The sequence below is a fragment of the Scyliorhinus torazame genome, chromosome 11 (assembly GCF_047496885.1).
Source record: "Scyliorhinus torazame isolate Kashiwa2021f chromosome 11, sScyTor2.1, whole genome shotgun sequence".
NCBI classification, from domain to species: Eukaryota; Metazoa; Chordata; class Chondrichthyes; order Carcharhiniformes; family Scyliorhinidae; genus Scyliorhinus; species Scyliorhinus torazame.
In genome coordinates this window covers 102,392,897-102,406,795 of record NC_092717.1, presented here as the reverse complement: position 1 = coordinate 102,406,795, position 13,899 = coordinate 102,392,897, and the positions used below count along the sequence as shown (strand labels likewise).

At 48.5% G+C, this 13,899-nt stretch overlaps 1 protein-coding gene across 1 annotated transcript in view; it reads left to right on the top strand.

The window, feature by feature from the left end:
- LOC140385421 (retinol dehydrogenase 10-like) overlaps positions 1 to 13,899 on the top strand; it is a 100,482-nt gene that overhangs the window by 64,736 nt on the left and 21,847 nt on the right. Inside the window, exon 3 of the mRNA XM_072467554.1 lies at positions 11,588 to 11,733. Coding sequence (XP_072323655.1) covers positions 11,588 to 11,733 — 146 coding nt within the window. The remainder of the gene's footprint in view (positions 1 to 11,587; positions 11,734 to 13,899) is intronic.

The window sequence follows — 13,899 nt, the reverse complement described above, 5'->3', positions numbered from 1 at the left end:
CCCCCCCCCTGTGCTGCCTCCACTGCCCCCAAATTGAGGGCAGCCACCACCACCGGGCTCGTGGTATACCTCGTTGGAGGGAGTGGCACTGTTGCCAGCGCCCCCAGACTTGTATCCACAGGACACCGTCTCCAGCCTCTTCCATGTAGCCCCCTCCATCACCCACTTGCGCACCATTGTCTCATTGGCGGCCCAGTAGTAACCAGAGGTTGGACAGCACCAGTCTCTCTTTCTCTTTCCCCCCCCCCCATCTCCGCTCCAGGAACACCCTTCTCACCCTCTGAGTCCCTCGTGCCCACACAGACCCCATTATGCTCCTGTTGACCCGCCTGAAAAAAGCCTTCAGGATAAGCGTGGGAGGCACTGGAACAGGAACAAAAATCTTAGGAGCACGGTCACTTTGACTGCACCCTACCCGCCAAGGACAGCGGCAACACGGCCCACCTCTTGAACTCCTCCTCCATTTGCTCCACCAGCCTTGTAAAGTTAAGCCTATGCAGGGCCCCCCAGCTCCTGGCCACCTGGACTCTCAGATACCTGAAGCTCCTCTCTGCATTTTTAGTTGGAGCTCGCTAATCCCCCTCTCCTGGTCCCCTGGATGAACTAGGAACAGCTCTCTTCCCCATATTGAGCTTGTACCCTGAAAAGTCCCCGAATTCACTAAGAATCCTCATTACCTCTGGCATTCCTCCTACCGGGTCTGCCACATACAGCAGCAGGTTGTCTGCATAAAGTGACACCCCGTGCTCCTCCCCACCACACACCAACCCCCTCCAGTTCCTTTCCTCCCTCAGTGCCATAGCCAGGGGTTCAATCGCCAGTGCGAAGAGCAGTGGGGATAAGGGACACCCCTGTCTTGTCCCTCGGTGCAACCGAAAGTACTCAAACCTCCTCCTGTTTGTGGCCGCACTCCATCGGGACCCCATACAACAGCCTAACCCACCTGACAAACCCCTCTCCAAACCCAAACCTTTTCAGCATCTCCCACAGGTACCCCCACTCTACCCTATCGAAGACTTTCTCAGCGTCCATTGCCACCACTATCTCCGCCTCCCCCTCCCTCGCCGGCATCATGATTACGTTCAAAAGCCTCTGCACATTTGCGTTCAACTGCCTCCCTTTCACAAACCCCATCTGGTCTTCGTGGATGACCTGTGGCATACAGTCCTCAATCCTCGTGGCTAAGACCTTCGCCAGCACCTTGGCATGTATGTTTAGCAATGAAATCGGTCTGTAAGACCCACATTGCAGGGGATCCTTGTCCCGCTTCAGGATCAAGGAGATCAGTGCCCGGGACATCGTCGGGGGTAAAGCCCCCCCCCCCCCTCCCTTGCCTCATTGAAGGTCCTAACTAACAGCGGGCCCAACAGGTCCATATATTTTTCATAGAATTCGACCGGGAAACCGTCTGGTCCCGGTGCCTTCCCGCCTGCATGCTTCCTATCCCTTTTTGATCCGCTCCTCCAGCCCAATCGGGGCCCCCAATCCTGACACCAGTCCCTCTTCCACCTTTTGGAAACCTCAATTGGTCCAGGAAGCGGCCCATCCCTCCCTCCTCCCGTGGGGGCTTGGATCGGTACAATTCCTCGTAGAAGTCCCAGAAGACCCCATTGATGCCAGCTCCACTCCGCACCACACTCCTTCCCCTGTCCTTAACTCCTCCGATCTCCCTAGCTGTGTCCTGCTTCCGAAGCTGATGTGCCAGCATCTGGCTTGCCTTTTCCCCATGCTCTTAAATCTCCCTCTGGGCCTTCCTCCACTGCACCTCCGCCTTCCTGGTGGTCACCAGGTCGAATTCGGTCTGGAGGCAATGCGTCTTCCTCGACAATCCTTCCTCTTGCTCCTCCGCATACCTCCTGTCTACCCTCACCATCTCTCCCACCAGCCTCTCTCTCTCTCTCTCCCTCCGCTCCTTGTGGGCCTGAATGGAGATCAGCTATCTCCTCACCACCGCCTTCAATGCCATCCCCACTCTGACCTCCCCATTGTCGTTGGTCTCCAGGTACCCCTCTATACTTCCTCTGACCCGCTCGCTCACCACCTCGTCCGCCAACAGCCCCACCTCCAAGCGCCACAGCGGGTGCTGGTCCCTCTCCTTCCCCCATCTCCCAAGTCCACCCAATGTGGGGCGTGGTCCGAAATGGCTATTGCCGAATACTCCGTATCCTCTACTCTCGCTATCAGCGCCCTACTCTAGATGAAAAAGTCAATTCGGGAATAAGCCTTATGGACATGTGAAAAGAATGAAAATTCCCTAGCCCCCGGCCTTGCAAATCTCCAAGGGTCCACCCCTCCATTTGGTCCATAAACCCTCTCAGCACTCTAGCTGCCGCCGGCTTCCTACCCGTCCTAGACCTGGAGTGATCCAGCACAGTGTTAAAGTCTCCCCCCCCCATTATCAGGCCCCCCACTTCCAAGTCTGGGATACGACCCAACATGCGCCGCATAAAACCCGCATTGTCCCAGTTCGGGGCGTACACTGACCAGTACCACCCTCTCTCCCTGCAACTTACCACTTGCCATTATGTACCTGCTGCCATTATCTGCCACAATGCTCGATGCCTCAAACGACACCTTTCCCACCAAGATCGCCACCCCTCGATTTTAGGCATCCAGCCCCGGGTGAAACACCTGACCTACCCACCCTTTCCTCCATCTTACCTGGTCTGCCACCTTCAGGTGTGTCTCCTGAAGCATAACCACATCCACCTTGAGCCCCTTCAGGTGCGCAAACACATGGGCCCGCTTAACTGCTTCCGCAAGTCAGCTGACCCCGGCCCCCCTCGCCTCTCCTTTGACTCCTCCCATTATGTGGCACACCCTCCTCTCCTGTCCCCATCCATAGGCTCTCCCCCTCCCCCCTCCGTTCTAAGCGCAGGAAACAACCCTCGCTTCCCCGCCCCCTCCAGTCTTCAGCGCGGGAAAGAGCTTTCCACCTACCAGGCCCTGCCACCTCTGACACAGCTCCTTTTACAGGCCCAGTCCCCTGGCTCAGGCCTCCCCTGCGGGGCCCCAAAGCACCTCCATGAGCCCCCCCGACCAACCCAACCCAAAAGAGAAAAAACACAACCCCGGAGCAATACAAAGGCCCCCCCCCCCCCTCGAAACAAAAATAAACATAGCATATCAACCGCAGTCCCCAATCGCCCATCCTGACCCTCAATCTGTGTCCAACTTCTCGGCCTGAACAAAGGCCCACACCTCCTCCGGAGACTCAAAATAATGGTGCCGGTCCTTGTAGGTAACCCACAGTCGCACTGGCTGCAACATGCCAAACTTCACCCCCTTCCTGTGCAGCACCGCCTTCGCTCGATTGTACCCGGCCCTCTTCGCCACCTCCGCACTCCAGTCCTGATATATCCAAACCTCTGCGTTCTCCCACCTGCTGTTCCTCTCCCTCCTTGGCCCATCTGAGCGCACACTCCCGATGGAACCTCACCAGCACCGCCCGCGGAGGCTCGTTAGCCTTGGGCCTCCTCGCCAGCACTCTTTGGGGCCCCTTCCAGCTCCAGGGGCCCCTGGAAGGACCCTGCCCCCATCAGCAAGTTCAACATGGTGACCACCTAGGCCCCCATGTCCGGCCCCTCCGGCAGGCCCAGAATCCGCAGATTCTTCCGCCTCGACCGATTCTCCATCTCCTCGAACCGCTCCTGCCATTTCTTGTGGAGCGCCCCGTGCGCCTCCACCTTTACTGCCAGGCCTAAGATCTCGTCCTCATTGTCAGATCTTTTGCCGAGCCTCGCGGATCGCCACTCCCTGGGCCAACTGTCTCCAGCAGCTTATCAATAGACTCCTTCATCGGCTCTAGCAGGTCCGTTTTAATCTCTCTGAAGCAGCGCTGGATACCCTCCTGCTGCTCTTCCGCCCACTGCATCCACGCTGCCTGGTCCCCTGCCCGCCGCCATTTTGTCCTCCTTCCCTCACACCTTCTTCGGGTCCACCACCACCTATTTTGTCGCCCCGTTCCTAGTTGAAGCCATATACTGACGGGGAGCTGTTCTAGACTCCTTCCCACGTCGAAAAAGTGCCGTTTGTGGGTGCTGAAAAGAGCCCAAATGTCCATTGTTGCGGGAGCTGCCGAATGTGCGACTTAGCTCCGCATAGCCGCAGCCGGAAGTTAACAGACTTTCTTGTGGCTGCTGGACCACACAGTTGCAGAAGGTCTGGGTGAGTCAGATTTTTCATTCTGGCTTTGAGAACAGGGCCCTGCGGGATGGCAGTTCTAAAGGGGATAGCTTGATCTTGGTTTCGGACAATGCTCGGCACAACATCGAGGGCCGAAGGGCCTGTTCTGTGCTGTACTGTTCTATGTTCTAAGTTTCCAGGTGGGAGGATTTGACTGATCTGGGGGGTCAGTACGCTATGGTTGCAGGGGAAGGGGTGCAGTTAGTGAATGTATACACCCAGAATGTAAAGTTTATAATGTGGCTGTTGGCCACAATACCGAATTCAGATACGCACCAACCTGATTTTAGAGAATTTCAACTGTGTACTGGACCCGAAGCAGGATCATTCCAGGCCAGTCGTTTGGTCCCTTTGGGGATGGTGAGGGTGTTGGCTGCAATCATGGAAGAGACCAGGAGGTGCGGACCCATGGCAGGTTATACACCCTGGGAGGTTAGGTGTTCTCATGTTTTCCCTCTTTCGCCCCTCCCATGCACAAGGTGTACTCGAGGATAGACTTCTTTGTTACATAGAATCACTAATCTAGTCTGTACTTCTGAAACAGCACCCCACTCAACCTTGGACACAAGAGGCAATTTAGCACGGTCAATCCAGCTAACCTGCGCATCTTTGTCGTGTCTTTTCTCCCCAGGGTCACGAGGGCAGGATATTCTGCAGTGGTTATTTCTGACCATGCTCTGCACCTGGTAGATCTGATGTTCGAGGTGGGTCGGATGCAAGGCCAAGAAAGAGCGACAGACGTTAGTGGATGAGATTCTGGGAGTGGACCATGGGTACACGAGTGACCCAACTCCAGAACCATTGGCAATAAAAAGCTGCAAATGCAGCTTGACCTGCTGTCTGTGGACAGGGTGATTGAAGGGGGTGGGGTATGAGTATGGGGAGAAGGCTAGTTATCTCTTGGCTCACCAGATTTGACTGGTGTAGTGTGGGGACCTGGGATTTTTGTCTTGCAGCGGGTCCAGTTTGGGGACGCTGGTGTCAGCTCTGCCTATTGCTCCGGCAAAGGACTCTTCAAACCTGGTGATTGTCTCTACTTAAAAAAAAAATAAAAAAATATGGAGGTAACTGTCAGCGTTTCAAACTGGGTTCAGTGTCATGATGGGCCCCTTTTGTATGAATCACTTGTTTGAACTGGCAAAGATGGCTGTCACATTTGGGGGGCTGAAAGAGAAAGTTTGGCTCATGAACTCTGATGCGTTTAGGTACCCCTAGGCTTGAAATTTTGTTCGACCCACTGTGCTGCCTGAACTTGGTAAATAGGATTCTTTCCTGCCCTGGGTGGGAAGAGGGTAATTCTTGTATATTAGGATGTGTCTCACTGGAAAGGGGGGGGGGGGGGTGAAGGCCAAATGGGAGGGGCTGGGACCCATACTGGAGGAGGAGGTGTGGAGTGAGTCCCTTCACAGGGTGAATGCCACATCATTCTATGCAAGGCTATCTGATTCAGCTCCAGGGCACACCTCACCAAGGCCAGAATGAGATGTTTCGTTGAGGATGGGTGCAAGCACTGAGGGGGGCCTGCGAACCACATGCACATGTCCTGGTCATGTCCCAAGCTTGTGGGTTTCTGGGTCTCATATTTCAGCACCATATCGGCAATCCTGAATATTAAGCTGGAGCCCTGGTATCAGTGCTGCGGACTGGCGTGGGGGCAGATGCCCTGGCATTTGCCTCACTGGTTGCTCTTGAGGCAAATCCTCCTGAGTTGGAGACTACCAAGTGACACCACCCAGCACCTCTGCATGGCTTGGTGACTTAATGAAGTCTAGAGGGTCAAATATACCATGACTGGGTCAATTGAAGGACTCTACTGTAGATGACAACCGTTCATATTATTCTTCAAGGAATTGGTCACGGTTAGCTGAGCTATTAAGGTGGTGAGGGGTGGTGTTAATCTGGTTATTCTTTTTATAATTTGGTTTACTGTGTAATTTGTGTACTTGGTTTTTGGGTATAAAATGATAAAATATCAGGAATCAAAAATAATTCTGGTGACGGACTTTGGGCGAAAAATAAGACACTGAAAAAGATTTTAAAATCTCTGGTGTGCATTCATCTTGATGGTCTAGACCTTGCCTGCTAAGGACGGGCAGAGGTCATCCCACTTTTTGTAGTCCTAACCGCCAGACTGGTATAATTTAATTTCTGAAGCGAGGCCACCCAGATTCTCATAACTAAAGCTAGATCTGACTAGGCGAAAAGGTGACCTCCCCAGATGGGTTCTCCTCCCTGGGGGATTCGCACAGTTGCTTCACAGTGCCTGGGTCCCAGGTTCGATTCCCGCTTGGTCATTGTCTGTGTGGAGTCTGCACGTTCTCCCCATGTCTGTGTGGGTTTCCTCCGGGTTCCTCCCACAAGTCCCGAAAGACATTCTCATTTGGTGAATTGGATATTCTGAACTCTGTACCCGAATAGGTGCCAGAATAACTACTAGGGGATTTTCACGGTAACTTCGTTGCAGTGTTAATGTAAGCCTACTTGTGACACTAATAAAAATTATTATTATTAACTGGGAAGCATTTGTTCTTAACCAAATTCAACATAGACCTGAGAAGGAGCCTAAACTCACAAGTAGCTTCATGATCTCATCCAAAGTGGTACTGGGCCCGTAACATTAAAAAAACAGATTACTTGCTTGCAAGGACACTCTATACTACAGCCCCCCCCCCCCCCCCCCCCCCCCCCCTCCAATTTATTTCCCTCCACCCACTGGAATACCTCCATGCAATGACTAGTGGTTCTAATAGGAGCAGAGACAATGGACCACCCTGCCTCGTAGCCAGAGTTTGACGCATTTGTGTGAACATTAAAAGTGTGGGCCTCCTGTTCGGGCACTGAAGGGGGAGAGAGGATGACTACGACAACATTTAACAGCTGACCTATATTGGCCAGCAATTGCTGACCCTTGACAAAACCCCTCTGGTCCCCCAATCACCTGGGAGGCAAGACGCCAACAGGGCCAACAGCTTTTGCAAGTAACTTGGCATCCACATTTAAAAGAGAAATCGGGTGATCCAACCCACATTCAGTTGGGTCCTTGTCCGTCTGTGAACCTTTCAATGGGTAATGAGCCCTGGGATAAGGAGTCATTAAACAAATCTAAAATGAGGGATCAATTGTTCTGCAAACTACTTATAAAACGGGGGAGCCGTCAGGGCCAGTAGTGTTACCGACTGCATCAACAGGGCAGATCGTGCCTAACTAATTTAGTGGAATTTTTTGAGGACATTAACAGTGCAGTAGATAACGGGGAGCCAATGGATGTGGTATATCTGGATTTCCATAAAACCTTTGACAAGGTGCCACACAAGGTTACTGCATAAGATAAAGATGCGTGGCATTAAGAGGAAAGTAGTAGTATGGATAGAGGATTGGTTAATTAATAGAAAGCAAAGAGTGGGGATTAATGGGTGTTTCTCTGGTTGGCAATCAGTAGCTAGTGGTGTCCCTCGGATCGGTGTTGGGCCCACAACTGTTCACAATTTACATAGATTATTTGGAGTTGGGGACCAAGGGCAATGTGTCCAAGTTTGCAGACGACACTAAGAAGTGGTAAAGCAATACCAATGGATAGGCTAAGTGAATGGGCTAGGGTCTGGCAGATGGAATACGGTGTTGACAAATGTGAGATTATCCATTTTGGTAGGAATAACAGCAAAAGGGATTATTATTTAAATGATAAAATATTAAAACATGCTGCTGTGCAGAGAGACCTGGGTGTGCTAGTGCATGAGTCACAAAAAGTTGGTTTACAGGTGCAACAGGTGATTAAGAAGGCAAATGGAATTTTGTCCTTCATTGCTAGAGGGATGGAGTTTAAGACTAGGGAGGTTATGCTGCAATTGTATAAGGTGTTAGTGAGGCCACACCTGGAATATTGTGTTCAGTTTTGGTCTCCTTACTTGAGAAAGGACGTACTGGCACTGGAGGGTGTGCAGAGGAGATTCACTCGGTTAATCCCAGAGCTGAAGGGGTTGAATTACGAGGAGAGGTTGAGTAGACTGGGACTGTACTCGTTGGAATTTAGAAGGATGAGGGGGGATCTTATAGAAACATATAAGATTATGAAGGGAATAGGTAGGATAGATGCGGGCAGGTTGTTTCCACTGGCGGGTGAAAGCAGAACTAGGGGGCATAGCCTCAAAATAAGGGGAAGTAGATTTAGGACTGAGTTTAGGAGGAACTTCTTCACCCAAAGGGTTGTGAATCTATGGAATTCATTGCCCATTGAAGCAGTAGAGGCTCCTTCATTAATTGTTTTTAAGATAAAGATAGTTTTTTTTGAAGAATTAAGGGTTATGGTGTTCGGGCCGGAAAGTGGAGCGGAGTCCACAAAAGTTCAGCCATGATCTCATTGAATGGTGGAGCAGGCTCGAGGGGCCAGATGGCCTACTCCTGCTCCTAGTTCTTGTGTAACACAATGCATTTCCTAATCTCCTCTGGACCCAACAAGGATTCCAACTCTCCCACTTCTCCCTCTGTACCACAGGGATGGATTGCCCATCCAAAAACTTAGTCATGACCGAACTCCCCGCTCCGATCTATAAAGATCCCGATTAAAATGCTTCAAAATGCATTGCCCTTAAGTGGGGCGGAAACTAGACTGCCACTTATAATCTCCCAGAAAGCCATCTGCTGCCTCAGCTGATGAACTAGAAGATGACTGATCTTCTCCCTGTGTTCATAAAATACTCCCCTCTAATGTCGCAGCTGGCCACCGCCTTACCGGTTAGTAAATCGAATAGTGTCTGCAACTTCTTCCTGCTCGCCGTTCTCTCGGGGGTTGGAGCAAAAGTACTGACGGTCCACTTTAAAGATAAACTACCTTTGCAGTCTTTTTTCCATGTGGGCTTTGTAGGAGATTATCCCCCCCCCCACCCCCAAATAACCACTTTAAAGGCTTCCCACAACATAAAAGATGAGAGAGACTCTCTTTCATTAAATTGAATATCATCCCCAATAGCGGTGGACATGCAATCGCAAAATCTTTTTGTCCCCTAACTGTGCCATATTCAATCTCCATGGCAGACGTTGGGATGGTCTAGACTCCAGTGCCAAGACCGCATAATGTGGGGCATGATCTGAATTCACAATCGCAGAGAACCCTGCCTCTTCCACAGAAGAAGGGAGAAACCTATCTAACACAAACATCAATGCACAGTAATCCTGTTGGACATTGGAGGGACAAAAATATCTTAATCACCCAGGTGTAAAGATCACCATGGATCTGCCCCTTCTCCCTTATTCCCCCCCCCCCCCCTCCCATCTCCATGAAAACCAACAACCCCTTTTCCACCTTGATGGAGTCTGATTTGGGAAAGGAACAATCCATTCTGGAATTCAGTACACAGTTAAGTTCTTTACCCCCCCCCCCCCCAAAAAAAAAAAGCTGATGTAAGTCCAAATCTGGGATGGAGGCTAGTAGTTTTTTATAAAACCCGTATTATTCCAGTTCCGAGCATCTACATTAACCAGGACCGGCAAGATGCCCACCGAAGACCCACAGACAATAAATGTCTCATTGGGATCTGCCAGTGTCCGGTGGGCTCAATCAGCAGAGGGGACAGGAGTCCAACCACTCCGCCATCTTTCTAAATAAATTGGCAAACTACTCTATGGGAGTTGGGCCTTCCATTTCCTCTGGCAACCCCACAACACTGATATTTTGCCTCCTGAAATGGTTCTCCAGATCATTCAATTTGGCCTTCAGTGCTTTATTTGCTTTGCCATCAGTGACCTCAATCTGGTCGCTGCCTCCATGCCTTGCATCACTTTTACTGAATAGTTGGTCTTCTCAACGCCAACCAGGAACCAGGCCCCTCCTATCGATTTGTGGAGGTCCCCCAAAACTATCCACCTTTTGCTTCTCGAATTTTGCCCCTCAAATTCTACTGCATCTTTGCCGTTAATGGAGTGTCTGAAGTCACAGAAGCTGCCTATGCCATTTTCTCCAATGACTAGTCCCGATAAGCCTCTGATTCAGTAGATGAATTATCATCATCAGGCTTCTTCTGCCTGGCCTTCCTGGGCATATTCCCGTTGTAGGCATCTTATTGCCATAACGAAATGTTTTTGAATAGAAATACTCCCAGAAACTAAATGGTTTAAAGATCATACACCAGCGGGAGCCACAACATGTGCATCTTCCTCCTACATACCGCCACCAGAAGTTTGGAACGATCAAGAATTCTGAGTACAGGAGCAACAATAAGTAGAAAACGTTTAACCCCAAGTTGACATTCAAAAAGTGTTCTCTACCACTTTTGCAGCATACCCAAATTAAGGATAAGATGGACACAAGATATTGTTAGGTGGAAGAGCCAGCTGACTGGAAAAGATTTTCCAAGCTGAGAGCAGATACTGAAGCCTTGAGTAGCATTTTACCGAACTGGATTAAAAAACTTTTTGTTGAAGGACAAGGACAAAGATCTGCTTCAGGTGGAGAATGACAAGGGAAATGTAAATCTGATGCTGAAGGATTTAGAAGGAAAAGCTCTGGATACCTCAACATACAGAGAACCATGAGTTGTTAAAAATGGCATGGCTGAAGCAAGATAAAGCAGATGTTTTCAAAGGAGTAATGAATCTCTGAAACAACTAGTATAAATTAAATCACAATGCCATTTACTTGTTTACTACTAATTTGCAAGTTTTATCCTCAAAAGGGTCCAATGCTTGCTTAGCTGCTCTACGTTTTTATATACCTGGAGAAGTCTTTACTGTTTTTTAAAATGTATTTCTTCGTTTCTTACTAATAATTGAATATAGAAATACCTGTCTAGTTGTCCTGATTAACTGGATTCAACAAATTCCATTCACTACTAGTGACCAATGTAGGGGACAAGAGTCCAAAATACTGACATTTTGTTTACCTCTGCATTCCAAATGTGTCAAATGCTGCTTTTTTTTTTTTTAACCCATTTCATTTTTTCCAATTTAAGTAGCAATTTGGTATGTTCAATCCACCTAGCCTGCACATCTTTGTGCTGTGGGGACGAAACCCACGCAAACACGGGGAGAATGTGTAAACTCCACACGGACAATCACCCAGAGCCGGGATTCGAACCTGGGACCTCGGTGCTGTGGGACTGCAGTGCTAGCCACCATGCTGCTCTTAAATGCTTCATGTTATAACAGTTGCTTCTCTACTAGTACATTTCTCCTTCTTTCTCTTCCTTGCCCCTCCACAACCTGCCCAGTCTGGTAAATGGTTGACATACCAGATTTTTGTTTTCATATAAAATAATTATCGATAGAAGCATTAACTGTCTTGGCTACAGAAAACCAGTGCTTATTCCTGGCAACCCTTTTGCCCATGAATCAACCTTGCATCCATGTTTCTGAGCATCTTGATTGATGTAGAAAATGTTCTGAACTATAAATTTATTATGTCATTTAGGATTACTGTGCAAGCAAATTTGGAGCAATAGGATTTCATGAATCCTTGAGCCATGAGCTGAAGGCATCTGAGAAAGATGGGATCAAGATGACACTAGTCTGTCCATATTTAGTGGACACAGGCATGTTTCGTGGCTGCAGAATAAGGTGAGGTGGACAATGAGCGGTTAAAGAGTTTAAATTGTATATTTAATCGCTGAACTAAGTGTCTATTGTCTGGTCAAAATGAGTTTTCTTCCGAAACTTCGATTTGGCTTGGCACTCACTTTCTACATCTACAGTTTACCTTGAGCCATTTTACAAAGTGTACCCAGCCTTGATGCATCCATTTGGAACATGGTGCATAGCATTTTCCTTTTTATTCCCATCAAAAGTTGCTCGGCAATTGGAGGGAAAAGGTGATTCTGGGCACGGGGGAATAATAACAATGCCGAGCTCAATGTTTTAGAAGTTGTGTACGTTGAAAACAAATTGTTCTATATTTATTTCCAATTATCTTAATTTGAGTTTTTTAAGGTTGTTTGGTATCTTGGTCTTACGGGTGTTTTGAATTGGGAATAAATGTAACTGCTTTTTTTACATGGGAATTTTCATGGCCACTCACTATACAAGGCGATTTTTTGCCCATTTTTCTTAATTATGCATCAGATCATGTACCTTTTTTATGGATGACATGTGTTCTATTAAAAACCACATATGGACTAGTGCAGAATGAGCTAGAAAATATGGTATTTAAGGATAGTTGTGATAGTTACTGGATCTAAATATTGTACACAGTCATGGGTATCTGTGGAGTTTGCACATTCTCCCCCTGTCTGTGTTAACTTGATAGCAAGGGCTCAAGTCTCTCTTTGCAAGGTTTAGTGATCTTTTGAGTTTGAGCATCTTTCTTGAAGTTCTTTCAAGATTTCAAAGCACTTCACATTATCAGAGTCCCTTCGGCCCATCAAGTCTGCACTGACGATAACTACCCCTAATCTTACACTAATCCCATTTATCAGCACGTGTCCTATATCCCTGAATGTGATGGTATTGAAGAATGTTTTTTAAAGCTTGTAGTTTCCAGCCTCCATTACCTTCTCGGGCAGTGCCTCAGTGAAATTTGTTCTCCAGTCCCCTGTGGAACTCCTGCCCCTCATCCTAAAACTATGCCTCCTTGTGATTGACCCCTCAAACCAATGGGAACAGCTACTTCCTATTTCCCCTTTCCAAACTCCTCAATCTTGTACACCTCAATCATATTACCACCCCTTCTCTACTCTAAAGAAAACAATCCAAGCGTGGTCTCCATATAGTGCAGATACACCATTCTAGTGACTCTCTTCTGTACCCCTCCAGTGCAATTACCTCCTTCCTATAGTGAGGTGACCAGAACTGCACACCGTACTCCAACTGAAGCCTAACTAGTTCTGTACAGCTCCATCATAACCTCCTTGTTCTTATCTATGGCATGACTGATAAAGGCAAGTGTCCCATATATCTTAACTACCCTATTCACCTGCTCTGCTACCTTCAGAGATCTGAGCAAGTACCCCAAGATCAATCTATTCCTCTGAGCCGTGTCCTGCCATTCTTGCATACTCCCTTTTCCTGTTTCTTTGCCCAGTGCATCACCTCCCACTTAACAGGGTTAAATACCATCTGACCAACGCATCTATATCTTCCTGTAACCTAGGGGCATAGGTTTAAGGTGCAAGGTTTAGAAGAGATGCACAAGGCAAGTTTCTTTACAAAGGGTAGTGGGTGCCTGGAACTCTCTGCCGGAAAATGAAAATCGCTTATTGTCACAAGTAGGCTTCAAATGAAGTTAGTGAAAAGCCCCTAGTCACCACATTCCAGCGCCTGTTCAGGGAGGCTGGTACGGGAGTAGGTGGTGGAAGCAGAGACGATAGTGACGTTTAAGGGGCATCTTCACAAATACATGAATAGGATGGGAATAGAGGGATACGGACACCGGAAGTGTACAAGATTTTAGTTTTTAGATGGGCAGTATCATTGGTGCAGGCTTGGAGGGCCGAAGGGCCTGTGCTGTACTTTTCTTTGTTCTATGACCCTCTTCTTCCTTAACCATCCTACCAATCTTAGTGTCATTTTCAAACCAGCCTCTAATTACTCAAACAGCCTTCTACCACCGTCATATTACTAAACCAGTTTTGGATCCATCTCAACCGGTTTCCTTTCATTCCATGTGCTTCAACCTTCTCAATCTGTCTCCATGTGAGACCTTGTCAAAGGCTAGCTGCAAATATATAAACTACATCAATTGCACTTCCTTCATCCACGCACGGTCACAGATTTCCTCCCACAAGTCCC